This window comes from Tympanuchus pallidicinctus, unplaced genomic scaffold (assembly GCF_026119805.1).
Source record: "Tympanuchus pallidicinctus isolate F22 unplaced genomic scaffold, pur_lepc_1.0 scaffold2, whole genome shotgun sequence".
Lineage (NCBI taxonomy): Eukaryota > Metazoa > Chordata > Aves > Galliformes > Phasianidae > Tympanuchus > Tympanuchus pallidicinctus.
The window spans coordinates 24608653-24631745 of NW_026294721.1; the positions used below are offsets into that span (position 1 = coordinate 24608653).

The 23093-nt window shown below is 40.7% G+C and overlaps 1 protein-coding gene across 2 annotated transcripts in view; it reads right to left on the reverse strand.

Moving 5' to 3' along the window:
* Positions 1-22050, reverse strand: part of SCFD2 (sec1 family domain containing 2) — a 177440-nt gene extending 155390 nt beyond the window's left edge. For both annotated transcript variants that reach the window (XM_052681984.1, XM_052681982.1), the window contains exons 1-2: positions 21295-22050; positions 19385-19553 (exon numbers count right to left, since the gene is read on the reverse strand). In XM_052681984.1, coding sequence (XP_052537944.1) covers positions 19385-19553; positions 21295-22036 — 911 coding nt within the window. In that variant the 5' untranslated portion in view covers positions 22037-22050. The remainder of the gene's footprint in view (positions 1-19384; positions 19554-21294) is intronic.
* Positions 22051-23093: the final 1043 nt, after the last annotated feature.

Genomic DNA, 23093 nt, shown 5'->3' on the forward strand with positions numbered 1-23093 from the left:
TTCAAAAATTAACTAGTAAGCATTTCAGCATAGCAAAGTAGTTATGTTTTCATTTTTATAGTTTAAAAAAAAATAAAAATCAAGGATAATTGCAATAGTATCACCAAGGGACAGACTCTGTGGTTATCGTATCAGCAAAACTTTCATTCTATACCTACATAGCTTTACAACTCAGCTATCTTTGTGTATTTTCACACGAAGAAACAAGGAGGAAAAAGGTCAGTAAAGATTAAATTAGAGCTTCATTAATACCACAAAGCCGCCCCAAACCAAAATGCTGCTGAAAGAAGTGCTCTGCCAACATATCTCTTACAATAACTCACATTAGATTTAAGGAGACATAATGCCCACACTCAGTGTGCAGTGCATCAACAGCCACCACCACAGTTGTGCGGAAGGCAAAGAGCAACCCAGCTGTTGGCAATGTGTCCTTCAAATTCTGATAAAGCGAAGAATGAGAGTAATAAGACACAGTTTGGCCATGAGTCTGGAGCAAGGGACCAGTCCTCAGAAGACACCATCTCTTCTCAATTCCTCTGCTGCTTCCAATAGCCATGCCAAGACCCCTCTGAACATGCTGCACATTCCTAAGTGTGCAAGCCAGCAGGACAGCACAAGGAGGCACAGCCGAGTCTCAGCTGAGTCATGCCCCAGGCCCCACTCACAGCTCCAGCCCTGAACAGTCCCTGTGCTGTGGGTAGGTGCCATGGGCTGTGGGTGCTGAGCTGACACAGGCACGTTAAGGGCAAGAAGGAGCTCTTCCTCTCTGTTTTGGAAGCGATCAACCAGATCTAATATAACTTACCTACAGTATTCCATATAGAAACAGCTGTAGGTATGTTCAGGACTCAAGTCCGTAGCATTACTCCGTATTTATGCACACCCAGAATATATACACTTGATTTTCTAAACAATACCTGTTCAGTGTAACATGCAGCAATTCCAGATCAAGGTAAATTATACATGCTGAGTTTGTCACACCAGAATGGATCAATACTTCATATTTCTAAGAGTACTCCTAGATGAAAAGTTGTTGAAGTTTCAAAACTGCTCTTAACATCAGATTGTAGTTCTGCTATTGAAGATCCATCTATTTTGCAAAACTGCTCAGCATCTCCAGACAGCTTAAGCTTGAGCTATTTTCCAATGCACCAAAAAAAATAAGAAAAAGGGAAAAGTAATGTAATCTTTGTATTGTGCTTGCAGAAAACTGCAGAAGGATCACTGGAAATTACCACCCTCACGACAAATGAGTAATTACATTGCTACATGGCAACATGCAGGAAACTGCTTTTAAAGTCAAGCTCTTCAGAGCCATTCAGCTTAGAATATTATGCTCAAATCTTCCCTTAGAAGTTTGTTAAAATACCTTCTGTACATGATTTTTGTGCTTAGAACTTGAAAATGATACTAAGAAAATGTCTGCTGGCCAACATTTAAAAGCTTAAATGTGTACCTGAATAATTTAAAGATTATTTCCCAGTTTCACTTTGAGCCCGCAAACCACTTGGTGGGTGTAATCTGCTGTAGACTCAACTGTGGATGTGTACTTTGGCATCAACTCAAAACTAAGAAGTTATTGTTTGATTTATATGCCAAGAGCCTCTTAGATAAAGGGCTAATGGTAGGCTGATAACTTCAGCCTTTGCATGTGGTGTTTATACAGACCCTTCACTCCTCGCTCTCTTTTCTGCATATACTCAAGGAAGGCTGTGTCACATCAAGATTAAGTTAATTAGTTAACTTATATGAGCATAATTTGATTGATAAAACAATTGATTCGCTGCAGGCCAGGAGAGTGCTGCACCAACTTTTCTGCCTCAACAATGAATAAGGTTTTATTTGAAATTAGCATTTTTTCTACATTGCAAACAGCAATTTTAAATCACACTACCAAAACAAACAACAACAACAGACAAGAGTCTGTCAGGGAGGAACAGAAATAAAAGTAATAAGCCTTGGCTGACATATTTTAAAATAGAATCACACACAAAAAAATAACCATACGTGCTTTAAGCCAACCGTGTCTTCAGAATTATCTTACCACAGCAGGTCATTTTGCTTAATTGAGGAGGCGACATAAGACTTTACAGAGGAAATCTTACCTAAACAATTTTTATCTGTAGGTATAAAAATGGAGACTTGAGTAAATGAGCAAGCCCACCGAGCTCATCCCATCAGCATTTCCTTATACCTCTTTTCTAGCATTAGCATCCACAAGACGGACAACCAAGACCATCTGCATCAGCTCATTATTTGCTGACTGAACTGAGAGGAGCTATGCAGCATTTCAGTGTTGCCCAAAGCAAGCCAATGATTTGTTTGTCCAAACTATTTCTAGCCACAGATTTCAAAAAATTAAAATCAAATCTCATAAATACTCAGCAGGCAAAACTATATTTTTTACTTTCATAATAAGAGGAAAAAATTCTCTTTAGTACTTTTAAAAGACAGGATATCATGTATGTAATAATAGATTTTAATTTTCGTACTGCTAACTCTGTGCACTAGTATATTCCAATCTGTTGGAGACCTACCCAACAGAATCTATTTGGAGGCAATACCAATCACAAAAATTAGATCAAAACTATTATCTAAATTATATCACATACTGATTACATACAGTGAGAAACAGCAAAGTAACAAACTAGAAGAGCTTCTTAAAGTAAGTCATTAGGAAGGTGCTAACAGGAAATGTTGAAAAATATATTTTACGTATTAAAAATTGTGGCTTTAATTACATTTCTACTCATCGGACCTATGATTTTTTTTTTTTTTTTAAATTAAATGTGCCTACATTACTTATACTGTGCAAGAGAAATGCCATAGATTTCACTTGCAGGAATAACTAAGAGTCAGGATAAACCGACTTGCTGTTTGATCAGGCAATCACAGAATGTCATAGAACTCATGCAGATTTTAGCACTTCTTTCAGCTTTTCCTCAGTACTGCAGCTGTGGCAAAGAGAATGAGGAATGACCTCCATGTCTAAATATAAATATTTAGGATGTGAAGGGAATAGCTGATACAGTTTTAAAACAAACAAGTAAATGAACAAAAAACACAAGAAGGGGAGGGAGAGAATAAATTAGTCATTACCGCTGGTCATCATGAGAGCATGACACCGATTCATCTTACAATGAAGCTTATGAAGTAAGCTACAGATGTAGAAGCAAAAGTTATTTTTTGTTTTTGTGTTTTTTCTTTAAAAAACAAAAAATAAAAATCACAAGCTTGTTTGAGACAGGCAAGGATTGTGAAAGAATCATCCCAAAACAGTTTTTAAAACAACATTGTAATTTAAGTTGCAAAACCGCTATGTTTCCTGTAAGCCACTGTGTTCCAATAAAACCTTGACAACGACACCCCAAGCCAGAGAGAAATATGCTCTCTCTTATCAGCAGAGCATGGGAGAACTTAAAAAACAAACAATTATGAAGGTTCTTAGAAACCAATCCCAAACTGCCCCAGAAGCTGCTCTCTTTACCTAGAGCTTTTTGTTAAGGCTGAATTCCTTCCCTCCTCACTTCTTAGATCACAGACACTAAATCAGACTCTTAAAATCTGACATGTTTTGGTCCCACAGGTGAGTTGTATTACAATAAAATTTGAGAATTAATTATTTAAAATGTTGGCAAGGATTCAGTTCACATTGGGAATTGAATAAAAAGAGGGGGGAAATAATCCTCTCAAAGTGAACGGCAATGCAGTACTCTATGTTTTGCCTTTTTAAAGGAAAAAAGCGGGGGGAACAGAGACAGAAGCCTAAGGTTGCTGGCTCATTCACATACCTACTTTACAGATGGATATACTTACAAAATAGAATATACACAAGTCTGACAGCTGTGGTCAACCACTATCTGAAGCAAGTTCAGAACGTGCCAAACCCAGCAATAAAGACAGTGTCCTAAGTTTTATCAAACATTTCCTCAACCAGAGCATCACATAAACTTGTAGGGACAAACATCTTAACCACAGTCCTGTTTTGTGTTGATCTCAATACACACAGAAGAAGGTTTTTTGCTTCAGAAAGCCAGAGTCCAACATACTTGAGCGGCCATGACACAGAACAAGTTTAATTGCAAATAACCATGTACATGAGACAATGCAGCTGCCCATGGGATTATGATACAAAGAAGTAAAGCAGTGCTGCTCTTTGCCTCTTCCAATATCAAAGAGTAGCAGTATAAATCATAACAGATTCTTGAAAAATTTCCTAGAAAACATTTACAACTCCATTTTGCAATAGGATTTACTGTATGTATTTGAACTGATATAGTTGCATTCAATAAACTTTTAGACAGATGGCATTTCTACAATGCTTCACCTAATCAGAGACAGACAATACAGCACTTTCCTGTGTTAAAAATAAAATGACAGAATCCAGCAAGTAGTTTGGGAAGCTATGGGTTCTCATTACCTTGTGTTCTGTTTATTTTAGCTATTCTCAAGATCATTAATATCCACTTGAACCTGTACACTTCAAGGTCAACCAAAGGTGAAACATAAGGAAGCAATATAATACAAAGCATTCAACTGGACTATACCCTGTGAAACAATAAGGTTGTTTCCTCAAGCTACACTTTTTCTTTTTTCTTAGCTCCATGTAACTACTGAGCCAGAATTCTTAATTTAAAAATTCTTAAATGAATTTAAATGGATTTTTTTAAAAAAGAAAATTTACAGAATGGGCAATAATTCACTGTATAGAGTAATTTTAAAATTTACTAACTTTCTATAAAATGATATATATAATTAACAAAGTAAGTAGAAAAAAAACTAGTCAGTCCAATATTCTGTAGGTGGAATAAAAATGTGCCCCAGAATTCTAATATTGTGTAAATATTCTGCTGCAAGCAACATAAACCTAGTCACATAAACTTAACCTACAGCAGCAATGCGTTATACACATTAACTTACAACAAGGAGAAATGAGAACAAAGGAAAGCCTTATAAATACAACAGGTCTAAGGATGATGAGGGGTCTGCTTGTGGACCAAGCATCATGCAATAACTCTGCAACTTTTGGAATAATTTACTTCTCAAATGGTAATCCTACATTATCAAAGCTACAAAAGCAAACCAGTTCTGTAAGTGACATCAAGGAAAAAAAAGTCCCCTACGTATAGTGTGCCATTCAAGTGCCTTACATCAAAATATGCATAATAAACTCAGCAAACAGAGAGGCTGATATAGTGAGATGTTACTTATGTACAGACCTTTCTTACCTTCTTCAAACCACATTTTGAAATTGAGAACTGATGCGTAATTCCATAATACTCTGTTGTCTGCATGTTACAGAATTAAGAGAAGCCTGAACTGAGTTAAGCCCTGTGTTGACTAAAACAACAAAGCTTCCTTTCTCTTTGGCAGTCTTTTATTTAAATGTAACACTGTATTGTACACGTACTAGGAGCCATGCAATCAGACATAGCTCTTAGCTTTGCTGTTTCAGATGGTTGCTGATGCTGCTACAAGAACATTTCTTCCTCAGCTCTTAAATGTTTTCTGGGATAGAGATCCTCCAAACAAGTAAAGCTGCTCCTGCTGAGCTACTGGAAGGAGCAGCACTGATATGAAATGGCTGGAACAAAACCAGCCCCTCCTAAATCCATTTTGGAAGTCAGCTGTATTCACACCCTACCAAATTGACTGCTAATGATGCCTTGCACAAGGCTGGCTGTTTAACACCAGAATGTAACTACTGTGCAAACTGTAGCACGTCACTGCTGAAAGAAACTACGCTGAAGCAGGTTCCTAGGAAAAAAAGGTAGGTCCAGGAAGGCAAGGGATAAGCCCACACTGCTTTGCTGCTGCTAACCAGGCTGAAGCATGAGACAGAGAGAAGAATCAGTTGCATGAGCAGTCCTGAAGTTGAAATTGTACGTAGCTATTGCACCAATGAGAAACAGAACACCATCTTTGCCTGAAATCGTGCTATGACAGTTATTTATCTGTTTCAAGAACATTTTAAGTCACTAATTTTGCATGATTATTATCTTGAAACTAAATGCTTCAGATTTACTTACACCATGAATTTAAATGGATGTTTTTCAAAACTCAGATTATCTCAAGAACTGTATTGAAAGTCAGGTGTACCAATAAAACGGTAAAAAGGATTTTTCTTATCTACTCCAAGTGTACTTACCAAACATTAGGTTTGATCATTTTAACTCTTCCTGCTGCTGCTCTAAGCAAAGGAAGCTGGCAGATTTACTCAACGTGCATGATGCTTCTCCAGACAGTAGGACTGGTTTTGACAGAGGCTGACTGATGTTTAGGCCTTACTAATCCTAGCAGTATTAAATTCCACTAAGCTCCATCTTGTGCACAGACATGATTTTGAACACACTCTGTGCAAAGACGAAAGCAGATTAACTATCAACTAAGCAAAGAGTCCTAGCTCTAAGATGTGGTCAGTACAGTTCAAAACATTTTAACTCTATCCTTCCTCTAACCCCAGCTGTTCTCTGTTTTAATTGTGTTATTTAGCAACATAAAACACACACTGTTATCATTTTAATGCATTAACCAGCCAGTAGATTTCTCTCCCTTCCACAGCAGCTTCTGACCAGCCACTTCTATAGAAATGTGGTAATGACAGAACATAAAGCACTTGGCCATCATAAAGCTTTCCTTTCAAACAGTAGATCTAGAAGAGCTCTTAAGCAATTAGTGAGGAACTGAGTGGATAGCTATGCATTCCACTTGGATTTACAAAACAAGGTTTCAGCTCCAGAGAGTTGGCAGTATTCTCATTTCTTGCCAAGTATTCTGGACTAAGCTCCTCTGCTTTGATTCATCATGGGAGTAGGTCTGGGGATGATCCTTCCTTTCTCTTCCCCACTCAGTGACATACGCTTTGGAAGGCTTTCAAGATTTCTCAAAGAACCTCATGCAGAAGGGTAAGCTGGAATGACTGTGATAGTTGGTGATACCATCATTGAGAAATAGGTTATTCTGCCTGTCCACCATCACTCACGAGCAGAAGCAGCACCTGATCTTTAGACCCCAGAGCAACAGTTACAGACAGGCTGATTGATAAAAACAAGCACACCAGAGCAACAGGAGCAGGGCCCAACACAAAGCAACTAAACATTAAGATGAAAGCTGAGGCCTGTTTGCTTCCCTCGAGATAAAAAGAATTATCACTGACAGCTGTTGAAAAGTGAAATTCTTTCTATTGGAAGGGGAATTGCTTATTGTGATCTAACCAACTCTGTTTTCCGGTTAGTCAGATAGAACACAAGGTAAAGCGAAGCTAGAGTTGCTCTAATGTATTTAGACCGAGAAGGAAGGAAACTGCCATTTCATGCAGCGTGTTCAGAAACAGCCAAAGAATCAGTCACAGATGCTGAAGAAGACAGAGAGGATTGTGGTAGCACCTTACTGAGCCTTGAAATTTAAGCCATGAAGCTACCAAAGCAAAGCAGTGAGAACTGGCTTCCAGTCTCGCCACGCAGAACCACGGGCAGCAGACCTTCTACAGTGAAGAAAGAGGTACCAGGGTGTGACTTTATCTGCTGCAGCAACGGGGAAGCCTGGAGTGGCCAGTAAAAGAACAAAATCTACAGAAAAAGTGACAGGAACTAAAGGAATCATATAGTGATTTTTAAAGGCCAATAGTAATAGACAAAATAGTGTCACTGCTGTCTATCTGGAGTGAAAATAAACCTAAGGAATCTTAAGGGGGAATAATTTGCTAGCTAATGAAGAATGGCTGTGGGGACACCACCACAACATCACCATTGGAGACAGTATAAGACAAAATAAGTTGGACACTGAAAGGCTTCCCAAATACATTTTAGTCCTCTTGGTCACTGTCAGAAAGCAGACTTTAGTCATTCCAGTATCACTCCAAAATTCATTCTTTTTCCTCTAACTTGCTCGCCAGTCACTGCAGGGGTGAAGGAAAAACGTGCAGGCAATTTCTTAAAACTTCCTAATGTTCATAACCGTCCTGTCTTGTCTGAGCTTCAGCTGGCTGCCTTTTATTCCAGAGAACTGGTTCTGTGAAATGTTTCATTCCTACAAGCTGCAGGACAGCTTATGCAGAATGCCAAACTAGGTTAGTGCATGAATCAAGTTAATTGAAAGCTTCTGAGAGGGATTTTGTAGAATACAAGGTATTTCAAAACTCTTGCCAAGCAACTCTTTAAAATGTGTATATTAAAGAGTTACTTGTCATGGATTTTAATTTAGTTTTTGGACAAAGCAAATGAATTATGCTAAAAATAAAGTCTGATCCTTACAACATATGTTTTACTTGGGAATAGTACATGTAACATAATAGGTTACTTTAGAGCATTCTGTTCCATGTTTTAAAGCTATTGCATAAGGTTATTTTAGTAAAAATGATTCCAATGAAAGAACAGTTAGTAACGAGGTGCTGACAATTGAATCTACATCCAGGGATTGCATGAGAGTGCCAAGCCTACTTTTACAGATGCACTGGTTAGGTATTCAATACATGTCCTCGAGGCATGTAAAGCCAATATATTTTGGGTCACTTTTTGCAGCAGAGATGGATGATACAAGTGAAAACACTTACCAAGAACATATATGAAGTGTGTTTTTCTTATTAGGGAAATGTAAGAAAATAAACCCAGATACCATGGAATGCTAGGAATTCCCTCTCCTTGATGTTGCTAATTTACAAGGCCACTTTTTGGTAGTCTCCTTTGACCTCCCTCCCTCCTTTGTTGGCCTAAAGCACATTTACACAAGCAATTTCTTGAATAGGAATTCACTCGGCTGCGAGCTTCAACACCATTTTGAAGGCTCAGTGTATAGGAATATGCCTTCATCAGAGAAGACAATCCTTTCTGAAATGACTTGGTTACCACATAAACAGTTTACTGTGAAATCACATGACAGAGTTGTTAAAACATTCAAAAATATGCTCTGTATGAGTTGAGAACAAGTATTCAAGCAGAGACTTTGAGATTCAAAATCAATAGTAAAAAAATAACCTGAAACAGACCTTAAATGTTAAATATGTGGTGTTTGAACATGCGGCATCTGATTCTCTGCTAACTATGTTGGTGAAGCAAATTTAAATCAGCTGAGAGCCTGGTCCTCCATACCTTCCTTACCCCCTTCTTTCTTAAAAGTAGCATATTTACCATAGTTTCAATGAAAACCTATGGCCTAGCTTCTTCAGATCTCATGCAAACCTAATATGGCCAGTGCTAGCTCTCAAAAACGAAACTGACAGCTATTCAGAAAGAATAAAGCTCCGGACTTTGTCTTTCATTTTTATAACCATTTCCACACTCTGGCTGATCTGTCACAGAGAACGAGATAAGAACTTCTGTCTACATTGCACACGTCCACCCCATGCTCTGGATATCTTCTCACACCCCCTCCCTGACACACTTCTGCCTACCACAGAATGAATAAGGAGAGTAGAATTTTGACCTAATCCAAGATCTCTGGATTTTAAGTGTTTTTTTTGTAGACATTTATTATCCATGTGCATCCTCCTCCTAAAAAGGGCTTGTACAAGTATGTTGGGTGCTGACTAATTCCCCTCCTCCCCCTGTGTTGCCCACCTCAATCAAACCCAACCATATCATTCACTGTGTTTCCCAACCCGCGCAAAGAATGCTTGAAGCTGTGGCATACTGCCGTGTCATTAATAAAACCCTAAGCTTTTTCTGTCAGACTGTTTCCTTTTCCTAAGGGGTAACTGGAGCTCAAGCATCCACATAAAGCATACATATCCAGTGTGTGTTCTGCGGCTGTTTCCAGTTACTGAAAATGGCTCAAAATTGATCTCTTTTTCTGGTTACTTACTTAAATAAGTATAGTCATGGAGAGATTTAGGTAAGATTGTAAAATTTTTGTCTCCCATAGTGAATAGAGGCCTTTCCTATTGAAGATCATTTTAGAAAATATACATTCACAGTCTGTGGAAATTAGATGGCATTCCATTTAGCACGGCCCTCCAGAGTCTGCAAAAGCTCACTTCTGGGGCCTCTGTTAATCAGGGCATTACAACTGGCTATGTTTGGTCAATTGTCACTATTGCTTTTGAAACTATGAGCAATTAAACTCACACCAAGTGCTACACTTTCACAAGATGCATAGAGAAAAGTGTGCACGTGATCCCCAGATTACAAATTGCAATCCAAAGATCTGAGATCAGTGGAAAACTAATCTACTCAAGCATTAGCATCTGGGACACCTGTGAAACAGCAAGTAGCTACAATGACTCCTTCTACTTCATAGTCACCAGAGTGACAAACAAAATAGAAAACTACTAGTCAAAGATAGTGGTAAATCTTAAACAAAAAAATCCTCTCCTTTGCAACGAGGTGAGAAGGCAGCTTGTTTCCAGAAGTTAGAGGGAGAGCAACAATTTGGCAAGCAGAAAAAGTAATTTCCCAAAAAAGACGATCTCACAGTTCTTCAGAGAACACCTGGAAAATGTCACCCAAAATAATGATTTTTTTTTTTTTTTAAAAGGTGGAATTAAGAGAGGTATCTATCAAAACGAATGCAAAGGATAAAGGCTAGCTGGAAAACTCAGACAGAAACTAATTTGACTGCATTACTGCTGTAAGTGCTATGCATTTCAGTTTGCATAAGTTCCTTTTAAAGTGCATGTACCTTTGGGACAGAATGAACTCAGACAAGAAACAAAGGAAGAGGAAAAGGGGTAAAGAGAATGAAGACAAAGAAATAAGCTAAAATGTTCTGCTAGAACCCAGGAACCGAGCAGGCTACAAATGTGAAGAATCTCAAATAACTGCACAATGCAACAGTACAGGAGACTGGATTTTTGAATCAATTATTAGAAAAAAAAGTCAACAGTTATGTAAGTATTTGTTTGTATAAAAACAAATAATTGTTTCTCTGTACTCAATTCTGTCTTCTTTTCAAAGTAAAATCGCCTCCAAGCTCTGCCAAGTAAACAGTTCACTTCAAATGTATTTTAGCCTGCATAAGATTTGATTCCTGTTTCACGTTAAGTCTGGAATTCTGAAAGAATCTCAACTACACATTTAAAACTTGCAACCAAACCTGCTGCCAACAGAAAACACTGTTACCTGCCCCAGCATTGGGTCCCCATCATAATGAGCAGCTTTTATTTGTTCTTCTCATCAGTCTATTTTGTCACATTCTTCCCCTTTGTAAGATACAGCAAGTTTACTTTATAGTAAGACAGTGATAAGCTAAAACACCCCTCCGGGTCACTCAGCTATCCTCTGTACTGGTGCTATGATTTGACCAGCAATTCCACAGAACACAAAAAGGTCAATGCGTATCACTGCACTTTGAAACCTCATTGTTGAGGTTATTTAAGAGGCAAAGGCAGGTGGCCAAGGCAAATGAGAGCTAGTCTTAGAAAAATCTCACAATGTCAGCCAAAGGAACAGTTGCCAGGAAGATCATACTATAAAACAAGAAAGATTGGAGCCCACTTTGGAGATTCATAAAGTCTACTTAAACAGACATGGTCTTCCTGCTGCTTTGAATTGTGAATACACCTGCAGGAAAATGCACTGCAGCCACACCAGGAGAAAAGCAGTCTGCAGACTTACGCAGAGGAACAAGAAACTAGCAAAACATATAAACAAAATCCATCAATATTAAGGTAACAAGGAAGGGATGACAATTTTAAAAGCATTGTCGCAAACTTCCAAAAAAACCACTACCTCTACACAAGAAAAATCCACTGCCTCTGTTCTGACTGCAAATACCAGCGGTTATTCTTCACCCCTTTATCCAGGGAGAGTTCTGTCCTCCTTTACATCTTGCAAGGTAACTGCACAACAGGGAGCAATGCTAATGAGGAAAGAGCCAGAAAATAGCCTAGTGGCTGTATTCACAGAATTTCCTTACTGACATTTATTATCTTGCTGGGCTACCCAGTTGAAGATATAAGTACTCAGAGACTTGTTGATGCTTGGGCAACATAAGACTAATTCAAATTTGTCATATTCTCCCACCGACAAAAGAAAAATCAAAGTTAGAACTTAATAACAATACTAAAATAAACAAGATTATATCAAGATGACTTACGGAGAGCCCTTCTCCAGAAGAACTAAGAACATATCTTTGAAAAGTTAGGCACAAAATTATTTGTCATTTTCAAAGAGTGGATTGTACTATTACCCACATCACAAAACACTGATCACTGCCCTTTCTCTGAGTGTGGCTGTGAGTGCTAGACAGCCCAGGGGAAAAATAAAAACAAGAAAAAAAGAAACAGCGAAGCAAATTCTGGCTGAAAATTTACTAAGCCTGGGTAGCTCAGACAAGCAATGAAGTTAAAGGTTCTTAGAGCAAATGGAATGAAATCTCGAGCAGCCCAGCTTGCCAGACACCCCTGGAACTCCTTTTTGTGGGCTCAGAGGCACAGCTAAGGAAGAACAGCCTAGCTAATGCTGAGACCTTGTCAGCCCAAATCATTCTTTATCTCAAGGCAAATAAGCTTCAAGCTTCCTCTTATCTAGAAGATAACTTCTAAGGCTCCAGAGGCCTGTCATAGAAGGCAATTAAAATATGTGGCACCTATTAGGCAGTATCTTGCTTGGATCCAAAATATCCTCACATCATTCTTCCGCTGACTACTTCAACCATCGAGCTACTGTAGCAACTGGGATTTTGCAGAATGGCAGTCCAGCCTTCAAGCGATGCTGCATGTTACACAGCACAGTCAAAAGAGAGATCTTGACCTCTTCCTAGAATTTTCCACACCCAGCACTTCCCCCTTATCCCTGCTTTTTTTTTTTTTCTTTCTTTTTTTTTTTTTTTCCATTTCAAGGAGGTCCTGTGTTGAAAGGATCTGGGCAAATATACACATTTATTGGAAGATATAATAAATCTTATCAGCCTGTTCATCTTATCCTGTGGTAACAGTCAATTACGTTCATTTGACTCAGACTGGTTTGAAACTGAGCAGAAAGCACCTCATGGAATGCTTGTCTTGACTGACAAAGCCCAGAAGCTGATGCAGCAGGGCTTTTATTCCCAATGAGAAGATGCCTTGAGAAATTTCAAACAAAAAAGAAACTCTGAGTAGCCCTTGTTTCACATTGTGCTCTGAGCCTGTATGAATAAAGGAAAACATTAACAGGAAAGCTGGCAGTTCAGTAACACGGTCATGGGGTGGGTGCTATATATTTGGGGCATCTGCAATCCACCATTTAGAGAAGCAACTCAGCTGGATTACTGAAAAGGCAAGAGGTATAACCAGAAAAACTCCGTAAAACCAGTTTTTCCTCCCTGGAAATGGGAGTCAGTGGTGCAGCAGGAGTTCCAGAAGCACACAGCTGGGCTGGAATTTCTCTTGTCCGATCCAAAAAGGAAAGTTTAAGAGTTTTTTTTATGCTTGAGGCAATTCTCTGCTTTTCATAACTCCTGCAGTCAAGACCTCCTTTTTTCCATAACAGCTCTGCTCATCTTAGTCAGAAATAGATAGTAAAAGTCTGTACATGCATGGACTGCTGTGAGGTTTTTTGGTTGCCAGGTTTGGGGCTTTATTTGGTAAGCTGGATTCCAAATCAAATCCATCCACCAAAGCCAAGCACAGCTCCACATGAACAGGAGCAGAGATGGGCAGCTTCCCAGAAGGGAGAAACAGCCAGCAGCAGAGAAGCAAAAAGCCCCTCCTAGAGCAGGATGGGGCAGCATCCCACACTGGCCCTATGGGCACTGCATCACAGAGCCCTGCAAGCCTGCCAGGCAGGGCAGGAGGCAGCTTGCCAGAACTCTGCCATCCACTGATGCACTGTTTTGGTTTATTCTTCCTCATCTGCAAGCTTCTTAATGAATGCAAAGAAATACTCACATCATCTGGATCTTCTTATTGTAGAGTTAGCTCTGCCTCTTTAACGTTAACATTCCAGAAAGGAAAACTACTCTAATTTATGCCATAACCTCTAAGATCATTTGGGAATAACACAGTCCTAAATTATCTTATTATAAGCTTTTTAAAACTTCTGCATGCAAAACATTTTTTTTTTTCAAATTAGAATCTGCAGCTGCCATGAAAGAAAGACTTCAACAAATAAAATTGAAAATACTACAAAGATCTAAGAACCATCTGTCCAAAAGCTTAGTATATAATTAATTCGGTGTTAAGAAAAACTGCACTGCTAGATGTCCTTTAGATGCTTGGCCGCAAGTAAAAACAACAAAAATAAGATAATAGAATCAATTATTATAAAAAAGAAAACAAATCCAATTTCCCTGCTTAAAAGAGGGCTATCACCTTTTCAGTTTTAATTTTTACTGCTCATTCCTGTACCAGCACAGATAATCTTTCATGTCAAATTCACATCATATATGATTATTCAACCAACACTGCACGTTTTACAAAGGACATCAGAACTGCTTTTCCACCTGCTCAGGGAAAAGGAGAGCAAGGGAATAGGCAGCTCAGAACAGTCTCCTCTTCCCAGTACAACTACACTCTGCAGGAAAGAGTGGTACACACAAAGAAAGGACAAATGGAAATCTGCTTTGCTCTATCAGGCACAAGAGTAAAGACAAAGCTAAAGAGAGGCTTTCTTCTCTGCTGGCACTGTAACAGCTCTAGTACTTGTCAATCAAAGTACTGTTTGGTCCAAAACACCTCAGAATACCTCAAAACTGAGGAGGATCACAAGTATGCTTTTTCACCTTCCATTCATGGGTGACACTGAAGTTTTAACATGTTCTAATTTTTAACTAACTTCCTTTCCCACTCAGCACACCTTCACTATCACCTCTCATTCCTAGAGAAAGGTTTTGCATTGCTCTGTTTCAAACATTTGGCCTGCATACCAGTGTGTCCTGAATCACACACATCCACAAGGATCACTTCATTCTCAACATGTTATTTTTCCCCAGAGCAAACTCAGATGATTTAGTGGCTTCTATTGCTCTGTAGGATCCTGCTGCCTATGCACCTCAACAATACTGCCCACTGAATTGCTTCAGGTGCAGCAGCCCCAGTAGAAATGCATTATGCTACAGCCTTATATTATACAGAAAAATGCTTGCTTTAAGAGCCCAGTGGTTTTTTGGATATTGCATTACATGTGAATTTTAAATGGAAAAAAAATTTTTTTTCTGAGATTTAATACCACAGTGAATCCTGAGAAGATTACAAACTACAAAGAGTTGAGCAAAAGAAACAAAAGTAGAAAAACAAGAAATCTCTACTTAGCAAGTCTTTGTAACGTGTATAATCACATTCAGCACTCAGTTTATTCAGCAGAATATGAGAGCACACAAGAAGTGTTCCTGGGTAAGAAAAGAGCCGATTAGAAAAGCAGCATGCATACTTATTCCTTCAACTGTGCACACATCAGTACCAAGCAGCTCCTCACTTCTTGTTCTCTCATGCCACAGACCTGTGGCCAGGACACAGAAATCTCAACCTTTGCTTGCTGCTTCAGGGAGCCACAGAGTCCCCAAGCTTGCAAGATGTGAAGAAGGGCACCATGCAGGCTTCCACCACAGTGCAGTACTGACAGTACTAACTGACAGTAGGGTGCTTCCCCAGGGAAAAACATAAATCCTAAAAATGCAAGAAGGCTGGAATGAGGAACAAGTGTTAGAAAATGGCAACACATTGTGTAAACATGAAGAGTTTTACATGCATCCAAGCAGACAGTTCCTAGAAGCTGCTGCATATATGCTAAAGTTGTTGGGGAAAAGAAAAAAAATCCTCCAAACCCACTATGGGTTCTCAAAATACAAAGACCAACAAACAAGCTGCTCTCTCTCTCTCTCCCCCTCTGTTTCTCTTTTGTTTTTTTAAAGGCTACCTCTACTGTTAAAATTTCACTGCCATTCCCACTTCCAATGCATATCATATGATTGAAAGGACAGGGCAGCTACTACTTTTTAATCAGAACCCAACAGTTCTGATCCAGATTGAGTGCCTTTAGCCTATAAATTGTTCAATTCTTTATATACCTACATCTGCATATAGAAATATAATATGTATGTATCAGAATAAAAATATGTATTTTGAGAATTCCCAAACTGTGTAACTTCCAGTGGACTTTCACAATGGAGCTGCAATGTATCAGCAATTACAGTAATGCAAACAATTACTCCACAAGACTTTTGAGGTTACTAATAAAATTAAGAAATCTAGAATGGGTCTTTAAAAAAAGAAAAAACAAAAATATTCCCTTCCTCACAAAGAGAATACCTCCCAAGTACAGAAACTTTTGCACTACAAGGAATTTACATTTTCATCTAAATCTTTAAAGCCCATTATTTCATCAGATTTGAGAAAAGATTCCTTTCACCCCACCAGCCATAAATTATTCATTAATTCTGTTTGTAACTTTGTAACTGAGCCCAGATGTTTTTGCTGGAGCAGCATTCCAATAGGAAAAGTTAAATATAGAAAGCTGTGGGGAGGGAGCAGACCACTCTCTCCCTACCACAACATGCTCAAATATTAACTTGAAAGAAAATAATGAAAACATTTGAAAAATATTCTGAATATGTAAGTCTGTGAAATGCCACAACATGAAGCCAGTCTGATCACAACATCTCACGTAAAAGGGCCTGGGTGCATTCCACTTGGCAGCTTATGTTACCACTTTCTTTTCTAGGAAAGGTGCCCTCACTTCCACTCACCAGAATAAACAGAAAATTTACAACCAGAGTAGTATTCCTTGCCATCTGCCATCTACAGACATAAATCAAGACTTAAGTTCTCAATTACAAGAAACACTTGCCAACCTGCTACCAGCGGCAATAATCACATTGATGAAGAACTGGGAACATCCTATGGAATTTCTTATAGAACTGACAGAGGAACTTACTGGTGGAAGTTCTCAGCCTCAAGCTCCAGTAGAACTTCATCAGTTTAACACTAGCAAAGATGATTAATTTAAAATCCATCACTAGAGCACAGCCTCGTTAAACAAAATGGAAGGTACATCCTTCAGCCATCCATTTAGACACTGTTTCTAGTACTCTTCAGCAACGAACTTAAACTGACTTGGAAATGCCTGTTTTGAATTGGAAACTACCCCAATCACTAAATTGTTTGAAAGTCTGAAAGATAGCATTGAAGAGCACAGAGCCACGTTCTGTTTTGGAGACTACTTTGAGGAATTCAACACATCAGTTACAAACAATAATCACAGTAGAGATTTTGAGAGATCATCTACTCCTTTTTACTCTGTTCCAAGGAAATAAAAATGCTATTTGAATCCCTACTTGTCTGGCCTGCTCTTAAATATTTTCACTGTAAGAGATTGGGTATGAGAATGATACCGTTACAGACGAGTGTAGCAATGACACTACTGCCTTGGTACCAGCTACCAGTTGGTGCCATTCAACTTTGCTTCACTTGCAGAGTAGCAGCTGAGTGACTTGTATGCAAATTCTGCCCTGCACCTAGGGTAGATTTTGCAAAATAAGTCTAACTGTTAACAGAGGCATCATCTGCCAGCCTGCAAATAGGCAAATCTCAGCAAGCAGACTACTAGATAACTTAGAACACAATAAAAATCTGCAGACTGATCCAACAACTTGACTGAAGACATAACTTCAGCAGAAGGCATTTTAGCACTAGCTGAATGTAGATAAAGTTAGAAATAATGGAGTGATAGCACAGGTCAACAACCCTAAGGCAATAAATATCTGGTTGTTTTTTTTTTTTTTTTTTTTTTTTTTTTCTTTTCCCTCATTGTTATTGCCAGAAATCATCTTTATTTCTGGTAGCTAATCAAAGTTAGTACAAATAACAGCTATCACAGCATGTCTGCTATGGACAATGACCTCTTTATTTTGCTGTGTAGACAGACCTTAAGGACATCTCACTTCTACTCGAGAGATCAGCTGGAAAGCAGCCAATGAAAAGAAAACCAGAACAAATTTTATTGAAATTAATCACCCCAGCAGAAACTTACAACCAAATCCACCTCTATGAAGAAATGATTCCTCTCCACCTCCTGAGGAAAGACAGTTAAGCAAGTGAAATTTACAAACTGGACCCAGTTACAATGTGTGTGGGAGACAGAAGGCGACAAAAGATCCAGAGGCCATTAGAAAATAAATACTAAATGTCAGAAAGTGGAAAGTCTTCTCTAAAATGTTTTAGAAGCCAGGAGAGGAGGGGATACAGCACAGCTGTGAAGAATGAGAAGGAAACAAAGTAGAAGAATTAAAACTATATTTTGATTGTCCATTTTGGAGAAAAAAAACCACTGTTCTACTGTAAGGTGGGAACAGTACAGCAAGACAGCTTTTAATCTCCTTTGCACTATATGAATTTTAAGAGCACTGCAGAGCAATTTATTTCTTGTTCAATGAAACCAACACCTGCTGTATTTTCTGGTTTACGCATAGTAACAGAAGCTGCAAGAAAGTTTCAATTTGGACAAATAAAGTTAGAAAGTGAAACATCATACCCAATGTACTTTACAAACAAAGTCTCAGCTGCAAATGATATAAAGTCTAGTTGTTCAAAACTACTTCTTCTAGGTTGCCCTTGTTTAAGCAGAGAACCCTTATGAAACTGTCTGTATACCTCAATTTGTTTTTAATTTCCTTTTTCCACAGGTACTGTGTTTGAAAATGGGAATAAAACCTTAACATAAAAGATACTCTAACAAGAGTTCAGCAGGCAGCTTGCATACATATAATCATACAAATTATTTGTATATAAAGATACTTATGGGAGAAGTCAGCCACACTTAGACCTACGCATTTATATGTCCTGTTACTTAACAGAAAAATAAAAGTCACAGGGAAGAATTTCTAGTTTAATCTACTATAGTAATCATAGCAATTTAAACAACCAAAGTCTAAAAATGTCCAGAGAATCTCACATACTCAAGAGTCTTATCTTGCCTACTGTATAATCAATGGATATTAAGATGTACAATCAGTGGATATTAAGATGTTATAATCACAAAAGAACAAGAGAGCTAGGCAAAGTAGACTAAGATAATAAGGAGAATAAATGGAAGGCTTACCCATATGCTAGGCTCACCTACAGAAAACACCAGAAAAAGAGATCTCCAAACAAGATCTTTCCCCTCTGGTAGCCAGCTCTTAAATAGGTCTAGGAGGGGTGGATTCTGGCTCCACCCTTCCGGCAGCACAGGTGAATTGCCTTCACCTGTGCTCCTCTGGCTGACTCATGGCTCACCTCAGGTGATCAATCAGAGGTTCAGGCCGTGACTCAGCAGTTCCCATAACACCCACTCTCAATGCACACATCGAAACAGGTAATATTCCTGCAGAATTAGGACCAGACAGGTTTCTGCTATAATGTTGAGGTTATTTGTTGTTGCTGTTGTTTTTTAAACAAATGAAAGACTTGTTCCATTTTCTTTCCATAAAAAATAACAAATGTACTCAACATCTTAAAACAAAAGAAAGTAAGAAAGAAAGAAAAGAAAATGTTTACTTTGGTTGTGCTAAGCAGCCAGGTGCTATAATACTGCAAGCTTCATCTGGAGTCTGCAGTGCAGTAAGTTCCACCATATTAACCATCACATCTGTCTTATGGCCAGGAAGTTTGGGAAGCGTAGAAAGTATCTTCTCTGCAAGATTGTCACCATGATGACCAACTGCTCCTGTGAGGGAAAAAAAAACCCACAAAACTGTCAGGTACACAACTAGAAACAAACCCCCAAAACAACAATACACGGAAAAGAGAGCAAAATAATAACCACATGTTTTGGGGAGAAGGACACTGCTTTGCATAATAAAGCTTTTAAATAAGATTTGAAAAGATTATTGAAATAGCAAGGAATTTTTTAAAAAGCATTTAAATACACAGGTATACATACAAACTATACTTTTCTGCCCTAACTAAAATGACTGTGTCTAAAAGGGCTGTATGCAACCATTTACTATACATATACTATACAACCATATACTATACAAAGCTATCCAGACAGGTTGAAATAATATTAAAACAGTTATTGACAACATGGTCCTCTCTCATATATGGAGTGAAGGCAGCACAGGTAAAGCCAATATAAAGCAATTAAAACAGACCAAGTTACATAGTGTAAAATGCAAATCTGATGTGCTACATGCTCTCAGTTCCAGTTGTCACCTTTTCTTCAATTCTCCTAAATAAACATTCTTCCTCCTGTTCGCCAATTCTAAACTCTTGCCATAACATAATGCATACTACAAATTAAGAGGTTGGAGAAGGGAATAGGGAACTTCACTGCCTTTAAGTCAGGAGCAAGTGCAATAACTTGTACTCTGCAAGTTTAGCTAGCCATGGCCCACCTACTTCCATTGGGCTGGACATCAGTGTCGAGGGCAGTACTTTTCTTCTAGCTTTACCCCAGAGAAGTAGGAAGAAGGACTTCCAAACACACCCTTGAGAGGCAGTAAAAAGGTCATTTAGGCAGTATCCCCTCTCCATAAGTCTGCCAATGAGGCAGCCTATCCATTCTCACACTGACATTTCTGTCATGACAGAGTACATCTATTTCAACAGGTCAACATAGCTTCACGTGCTCTGTAAACCCACATGAGGCAATTGCATGAAGGAGATTGCTGAGATCAGACTGCTACCTGCCCTGAACAAGCAGAAGTTTGTCTTCAGCAAGCCCAAAGGAGCCAGGTATCCATGCTGCAAAACATGTTCATGGCAGCTGGCAGCTTGAACATCATGAGCCTGCACATGGAGAGGGTGTAGGAGTGGCACTGACCTTGTTGGAAACCCATGCTTCCCTCTTCTGCCTTTCTGATATCACATCTCACCAGTGTGAAGGACTAATTCACTCACCAGATTTAGTCAGGTTTCAGGACTAGGCAGACATTCTCCTGCCAGCAGTTCCTCAGCAGCTTTTTATATCACTCTACACTTCTGAACATTTGCATTAGTTCTGCATTGTGTGGAATTATTAAATTTGCTGTATGTTTCATCCCTATGCTCATTTGCTCCTCAGAAAGTATTGTATAAACACTTCTATATTAACTGAAATATTTTTCAACTCAAAGATGCCAGCCACGTGCCATTACATTATACTTCCTCATTGAGTGATGCAAAGCACTTCTGCATCATTGCATCACTGACTGATGCAAAGCACTTTGTATACATATGTAAAAACTTTGAGGCATATGAGGTATAGCTAAGTGTATGTACAGGTATGTACTGCTTGTGTGAGGCAGGGGGGAAGGGCCAGAAATAAAGCCATGTGTACGCCAGCAGCACTTTCTGCTTCGCTCTCGTTTTGCACACCCTGCTATATAGCAGTCAAGGCCGTGCTGCCACAGGCACCATGAGGCCCGCTGAACTCCTTAACGCCTTTCCACGGGGTGAGCCGTGAGACGGCAGCGCTGCCTTCTTACCGGCGAGGTCCAGCGTCCTGTCCACGAAGACGACGGAGGCTCTGTTGGCGGCCACCCTCCTCCTGTTCCTGGCAGGTGCGAAGCCGGCCAGCTCGGCGGCCAACACCCTGCTGAGGGCCCCCACCGCGAAGCACTCCTCGCGCAGGCCCATGGCGCCGAACAGGGCGTCGAGCTCGACCACCAGGCCCCGCACGGCGTCTCGCAGCGCGGCGGGCAGCGCGCCCAGCCCCGGCTCCGCGGGGCCGCCGAACCGAGGGCGGGCGGGAGGCGGGACGAGGCCGGCCAGGGCGGGCAGGAGACCGAGTTCGGCCGAGAGGGGGGCGAGAAGCGGCGGCCCCCGCGGCAGCACCTCGGCGCAGCCGCCCTCGCCCATCCAGCGCCGCAGCGTTTCCTCCAGCTCGCCGGGCCCGCCGCCTTCCGCCTCGCCGCACAGCAGCGCGCAGCGCCGCACTCCGCCCGCACCCAGCACGGCGCGCACGGCGGCGGCCGCTCCGCCCCGCAGCGGCCCGCTCAGCACGAACACGGCGCGCTCGGCCCCCGCCGGCCCCTCCTCAGCGGCCAGCGGCCTGACGGCAAGCGCCCCCGCCGCCAGCAGTACGCCTGCGCCGCCGCCGGCCCAGTGCAGCGCCTCGGCGGCCGCCGCGTCCAGGAAGACGACGGCGAGGCGCGCCCGGGTGAGCACGGGCTCCCAGGCCTGGCGGCACAGCCGCGGCAACGCCGGTACCGCACCGGCAGCCGCCATGACGGCGGCGGCGCTGACAGCCACAACACCGCCACGTGCCCCGCGCGCCGCCGGCGCCGTGAGGTGACGTGTAGGACGGCCACGGGCTGCCCGCCGCGGGGCGGGGCTGCCGCCGCTGGGACGGAACCGGGGCCGGGCCTGAGACTGAGAAGGGAAAAGGCGGGCCGGTTACATCTCTTGGAGCTTTCCTAAAGCGTTACCGTGCGCGGGTGCTCCGCTGGGAGTCGCTTCCAGGCTTTGCCAGCACGGTGAGGCTCTGGTGGGTGACTGGGTGGGGGTTTGTTTGTATTCTCACAGCACAAGATGTGGTATGACTGCTTTCTGGCGTCTGCAGTTTGTTGTGAACTACGCTGCAGCCAGAACCGCCAGACTCCCCACGTTTTGCCTGACACCCTTCCCTGCCAAGGCCGGAAGCTGCCTCAGTCTTGATGCGGGTAAATATTAAAGCAATTCAGTGCGCTGTGCAAACATAGGGTGTTAGGAGTGTGAAACTTCCATCACCCTTCCTTTCCCTCCATTGCTGCATTTCTTATGTTAACATGAACACATCCAGCATTTCGTGAGCAAGCAACAAGAATTACTCCTTTATTGTATCCAACTTTTATTACATACAATTGGGAAAAATTGACAGATTTTATTTTTCCTCGAAAAAGCACTTATTCTCAATTACAAAGGTAACAAGAAAAAAATGCAAAAGTATGCATTCGGATACGCATATGTAACTGAAGTCTACGCTTCAGTTCTTTCTCCCCAGAGAATCCCTCAAAAATCTGCATTCCACATAGTATTTCACCTAGGCACCCTCCTTTAGTACAGAATTGGGATACTTTTTCTGACATCATGAGATTATCAGCAACTACAAAAAGATGAGTGATATATCATAGAATAGTAGAATGGCCTGGGTTGAAAAGGACCACAGTGATCATCGAGTTTAAACCCCCCTGCTCTTTGCAGGGTCACCAACCACCAGACCAGGCTGCCCAAAGCCACATCCAGCCTGGCCTTGAATGCCTCCAGGGATGGGGCATCCACAATCTCCTTGGGCAACCTGTTCCAC